Source organism: Neolamprologus brichardi, unplaced genomic scaffold (genome assembly GCF_056152115.1).
Source record: "Neolamprologus brichardi isolate AB-2024 unplaced genomic scaffold, ASM5615211v1 NODE_ptg000032l+_length_1147064_cov_1, whole genome shotgun sequence".
Taxonomy (NCBI): Eukaryota; Metazoa; Chordata; class Actinopteri; order Cichliformes; family Cichlidae; genus Neolamprologus; species Neolamprologus brichardi.
Window position 1 is genome coordinate 997,214 of NW_028270039.1, and position 6,000 is coordinate 1,003,213.

The following is a 6,000-nucleotide window of genomic DNA, read 5'->3' on the forward strand; positions in this document are numbered from 1 at the left end:
ATTGATGAAGAATGGACCCACTATCGTTGTACCCCATATACCACACCAAACCATCACTTTTGTTGTTCCAACAGTCTTGGAGGATCCATCCAATGTGGGTTAGTGTCAGACCAATAGCGGTGGTTTTGTTTGTTAACTTCACCATTCACATAAAAGTTTGCCTCATCACTGAACAAAATCTTCTGAGGGTCCTGTTCCAATTTTTGTTTTGCCCATTCTGCAAATTCTGTGCTGATCTGGGTCATCCTCGTTGAGATGCTGCAGTAGCTGGAGTTTGTAAGGGTGCCATTTGTGAGTAGCTAATATCCGCCGAAGAGATGTTCGACTGATGGCGCTCTCCAGTGACATGCGGCGAGTGCTACGCTGTGGGCTCTTGCTAAATGAAGCTAGCACAGCCACTGATGTTTCTTCATTAGTGACAGTTTTCTTGCGTACACATTTTGGCAAATCCAACACTGAACCAGTTTCACCAAACTTAGCAAGCAGTTTGCTAACTGTAGCATGGGAGATGGGTGTTCTCATAGGGTGTCTTGCATTGAAATCTGCTGCAATGACCCGGTTACTGCGTTCACCAGATATCAACACGATTTCGATCCGCTCCTCACGTGTTAACGTCTTCGACATGTCAATGGCTGTGAACAAAGAGAAACTTGTAAATAACTCATGAAAGAATAAAGTTATGTTGAAACCAAGCACACCATTGTTTTTCTTGTGACATTACCAATAAGTTTGATGTGTCACATGGCCCTCTTCCTATTGAAAAAACAAAAGTTGTATCCAAGATGGCCGACTTCTAAATGGCCACCATGGTCACCACCCATCTTGAGGAGTTTGCCCCCTCACATATACTAATGTGCCACAAACAGGACTTTAATATCACCAACCATTCCCATGTTGTTACGGTGTATCCATATAAATGGCCCACCCTGTACTATTCCTTTCACAGACTGACAACTGAAAAGGCTGAATCACAGCAGCCCGTGTGTTAATTATATCTCTAAGTATAGAGGCAGCTAAAATTCTTGGTTTTCCTTTTTGTGAAGGAGACATCAAAGTTTTATCTGTCACATACTTTTGGAAAAAAAATTGGGAATCGTTGAAATATTAGGTATGTCCCAATTCATAGGCCGCATCCTTCTGAGGCCGCATTTGTAGGCCTATTACGTCTATTACGTCACAGCGACATGACAAGAGCTGTCCAAATTCGGCCCACGAAGACCGCAAAGGCCAGGTCCTCTGAAGGATGTGGCCTATGAATTGGGACATAGCTGTTGACTTTACCTGCTTATTGTAGCAAAAGTCTGTAAATGCCATAATATGCATGGTTGTTGCTATGGTGATAGTGTTTTTCTGTACAACTTGCAACAGCTGTAGTCCCAGATTTCAACCTGAAAGGACACACAAATGTAATTTCATCAATGAAAACTGCAGAAATAAATACTGCTGCTGTTTGTACCATGTCAACATATCTCGGGTTGCTTCCGCTCTTCCAGCTGTATTTGTTTCATTAGCATTGATACAAACTCAGTGCTGACATTTATAATTCTTCACAGAATGGCTATTGTTCAGGTTTAAACTATTTAGATGTAATTATAGAGTCGATTTCAGGCCTGAAGGAATCTACAAAATCTGCATGAGTTGCACTTGCAGAATGCTGGGTGGTCAAAATGTGTTTTTATTTTTCATGTAATTGTAAAATGATTCAATATACTGTCCATTGCTGCTTCTAATATTGTCTCTTTTTACTCTACATGTTCCAGGGAGATGATGGTTTACCTGTACCTGGATGTTGGAATAAAGTACGTTTGTCACAGCATTGTGTTTTTGCCTGACATTGTGTGACCTAACAACTAACATTTTGCCTTTTGTTTTTCCTTGCAGTGACGATAACTTTGGAATGGCTTGTGTGATGTACATAGGATATTTATTTTTTTTACTTTTACTATTCTATTATACATGGAAAAAATAAATATATATGGCAATTTTGTACATATTGTTTATTTTAATAAATATGACAGTGTGTATGTAATGTTTTTTATATATCTATGCATTGTTTTATATGATTGGCTAAGAAAAATGATAATGTGGCTGAATTTGCATTTTGTGAAGAGAATAATGCTCTTTAACTTATTGCATTATGTTTTGCTCTGTTGTGATAGACCATGCTGCACTGGGATGTGGGGCTGGCAACATTTCTAATTTAGCCTTGGAAAGTCTTGGTTGAACTCTCCTCTGACAAAGTGTTGAAAACTATAATAATGAGAGCAAGCGCTGCATATAGACTCGTTTTTACTATATGTTCACACAGGGACAGGAAGCTATTTTAAATGTGCACTTTGAATTTTAGGCTGTTGTGCTCATATTAAACTGAAGAACATGAAGACATAAGCGATCAAACTCATGTTTGTCCAGCAACTACTATACTGCCAGCTTTCCTAGGCATGCTGACCACCACAACTCACACTGTAGGGGATACAGTGTGAGTAGATACAAGCTGAAAAAATGATAAATAACTTATAATAGCTCTTATAATAACTCTAAATATGTTTTATATCTTAGATCCCACCCCTTGCCTTGTTGAAAGCCCTGCATACCCTTGGCCCTTGGCTCAATGAACTTCATGATGTAGTCACCTGAAATGGTTTCACTTCCCAGGTGTGCCTTGTCAGGGTTCATTTGTGGAATTTCTTGCCTTCCTTATGAGGTTGGGACCATCGGTTGTGTTGTGCAGAAGTCAGGTTGGTGCATGGCTGACAGCTCTATTTGACAGAACCAATCAGTTAAGTAAAGAGAAACAACAGTCCATCATTACTTTAAGAACTGAAGGTCAGTCAGTCCGGAACATCGCTAAGACTCTGCAGTCGCAAAAACCATCAAGTACTATGATGAAACTGGCTCACATGAGGACCGCCCCAGGAAAGGCCGAGCAAGAGTCCCCTCTACTGCTCGGGAAAGAAACACAAGGAATGGACATTAGACCAGTGGAAATCTGTGCTTTTGTCTGATGAGTCCAAATTCAGGCACAATGAACCCGCATGGCTACCACAGCATCCTGCAGTGACATGCCACCCCATCATTTATTCTCTAACAGGACAATGACCCCAAACACACCTCTAGGCTGTGTCAGAGCTATTTGACCAATAAGGAGAGTGATGGAGTGCTGCACCAGATGGCCTGGCCTCCACAGTCACCTGACCTAAAACCAATGGAGATGGTTTGGGATGAGATGGAGCGCAGAGTGAAGGCAAAAGGACCAACAGGTGCTCAGCATCTCTGGGAACTCCTTCAAGACTGTTGGAAACCATTTCAGGTGACGACCTCATGAAGCTCATGGAGAGAACGCCAAGAGTGAGCAAAGCAGTAGTCAAAGCAAAGCGTGGCTATTATGAAGAATCTACAATATAAAAAAAAGTTTTATTTAATACTATTTTGTTTACTTTAAAATTCCATATTATGTAGTAAACACAAAGGAGAGTGTAACTACCATGATGTCAGCCCGTGATTTTTGACTCTGGGGATGCTGTATTTGGAGTGTAAAATTATCAGCTAATCCTAGCAGGTTTTGGTGGGAAGCTGCATTTCATATCAGCAGTGTGCAGACTTTTAGTGCTAAGTAAAGTACGTCAATAAAAAAGGAATTTCACTCACCAAAACAGAAACAACAACTCTTGTAATATGTAACAAGCCATACTGTTTGTTAGCGTGGCAGCAACACCAAGAGAACAAGCTGCTTCACTTGTTTTTGCTGTGTAGGATCTTAGTACCATTAGCAAGAATGCAAGGCAGCTGCCATATATTTTATTAACTGTATGTTTCAAATCAAATTCTCTGCTGTCCTGCATATTATACATGTAGTTTCATATAGTTTAAGTGAGCTAAACGAGAGAGAAGCTGTGTATGGGACAATTAACCTGCAGAAGTAACTCATGTTATCAGAAGTTTAACATTTTTAGGAGTTTAAAAAAGGGTGTACTCTAAAAGTATTATGTTATTAAATCGAGAAAATAGCTGTTCTGTCTCTTGCATACATACTACTACAGTATGGAAAAGTATTTGACCTCTTTGTGATATTTATTTATCTATTTATTTTCATATTTGTCTGTAGGCATGATCAGCCACAGTTGTCTGTATCAGCACACAAATCAAAGCAGCAACAACCATTTGGATAAGCCTTATTTATGTAAATTGAAGTTTTTGTAACTGGCTCTAAGCTGTAAAATTGGTCATTTTAACAGTCGTTTTGTGGGGAATGATAAACCTTTAAGTCACAGTTTTTTGGCCTGTCTGTGTTGCCGTTGCTATTCAGCTGAAGAGGTCGCCCATTGCATTGTATCCAGACCAAACTTTGCAAAGTGATGAGTTCATCAGTTAGGAGATCTAAACGTAGAGTGCTGTTAAACTGCTTTTAAGTTATCAAGTATTCCAAAGTGCTTTTAACACTTATGTCTAGAAAGAGGGCATCAACCAAGATTTTGTAACAATTTTAATTCCAGGAAGATTGATCCTGTAAACTAAATGTTGCACAGCAGGAAAGTAACAGGTCTGTGTTGCTGCTTCGTGTTGTTCCTCTACGTTTAGTTCATTCTAAATAGTTTTGTCAAATTCTCCTGTTTTATGACCCTTGGTTTCGGTATCCTGGTGGTTTTTCTAGTATTCACCCCAAACATTGCCACTCTCATTTAAAGCTGCTGCTGCTGCAATCTCCACATAGTCTCATCCTGTTATGAAGAAAGCTGTAACCTTATTGGACAATGTACATCCTTTTTTTTTATCCACAAACACTTTTTGTAACAGCTGTTCTCATTAACCTCATTAACGTGAGCGGATGAAATGAATCCATTATATGCTGCTGCTCTTTGACAAAGCTTTGTGTGTGTTGTGCTCTGCCTGGATCTGATGTTGCCATTAGAGATTATTGTTGGATCCTTCCCAGCAAATATTCATTGTGTCATTTTGCTGCACCTAAATTAACTTAGTCACCAGTTAACCTTGTTTTTGCTCTGATATTTATCATGCATACTTATGCTCAGATATTTAAAATATTTATTTTGTTCAGTGACAGTCATAATTAAGTTTACATTTATAATGATTTGGACTAAAATAATTTAAGTGTACCCATTAGTTATAGAGTATCACAATCCAAATGGTAGACCCTGTTTAATCTGCGCTCTAGAGGATTGCATTGTTTTATGTTGTGAGGTTGTTGTTATGTCATTAACTTCAGTGCAATCCAGGTTTGAAGAGGTTTAAAACTGTATGTTAATAAAATACGTGGCATTTTTTACTCAAATCCTGTCCTACATATTATAAATGTAGATTAGTATAGTTATCATCACAGACAGTGAAGAACCAGCCGCTGCACTTGTTTTTCCTGTAATGTTTGACAGAGGTTAACGGTAGCCCTTTGCCAGTAAAATAGGGAAAACTGCGTGAGCAAAAAAACAAATACTACTCTAAAAGTATTCAATTATTCAATCCAAAAAATTAGCTTTTCTACACTCTTACATACATGCTGTGAAAAAGTATTGGCATCAAGGTATATTTTGTATAGAACTACAACTGTTTATGTCATCAAGTGTTTGCATTGACACGAGTCATATTTAATGCACGTTGGGCTCAGTGCAGATATACACTAAATTGCCAAAAGTATTTGCTCCACTGCCTACACACATATATATGACCTTACATCCCGTTTGTGGCGGGTGGGATTCGTGGTGTGGCTGCGGGGGAGACTGATACACTCGAGCTCAATCAGGTCATCACGCCTCCTCTGCATAAAAGACAAATGAACTGGGTCCTGATGTTGTTGTCGTGCAGCTGCAAAATTGCAGCCGAGTGTACAGAGAACAATAAAAGAGTGTGTGAAAAGTGTTAAGATGTGGTCGAGTTCGTTGTTCCCATGCCACAACATTTTTAATCCATAGGGTTTAATATGATGTTTGCTAGCTTCTGCAGCTAAACAGCTTCAACTCTTCTGGGAAGGCTTTCCACAAGGATAAG

General features: G+C 39.2%; 1 protein-coding gene across 1 annotated transcript in view; it reads left to right on the forward strand.

Annotated features, from left to right (window-relative positions):
* col13a1 (collagen, type XIII, alpha 1) overlaps positions 1-4,370 on the forward strand; it is a 71,856-nt gene extending 67,486 nt beyond the window's left edge. Inside the window, exons 34-35 of the mRNA XM_087836962.1 lie at positions 1,761-1,799; positions 1,882-4,370. Coding sequence (XP_087693088.1) covers positions 1,761-1,799; positions 1,882-1,884 — 42 coding nt within the window. The 3' untranslated portion in view covers positions 1,885-4,370. The remainder of the gene's footprint in view (positions 1-1,760; positions 1,800-1,881) is intronic.
* Positions 4,371-6,000: the final 1,630 nt, after the last annotated feature.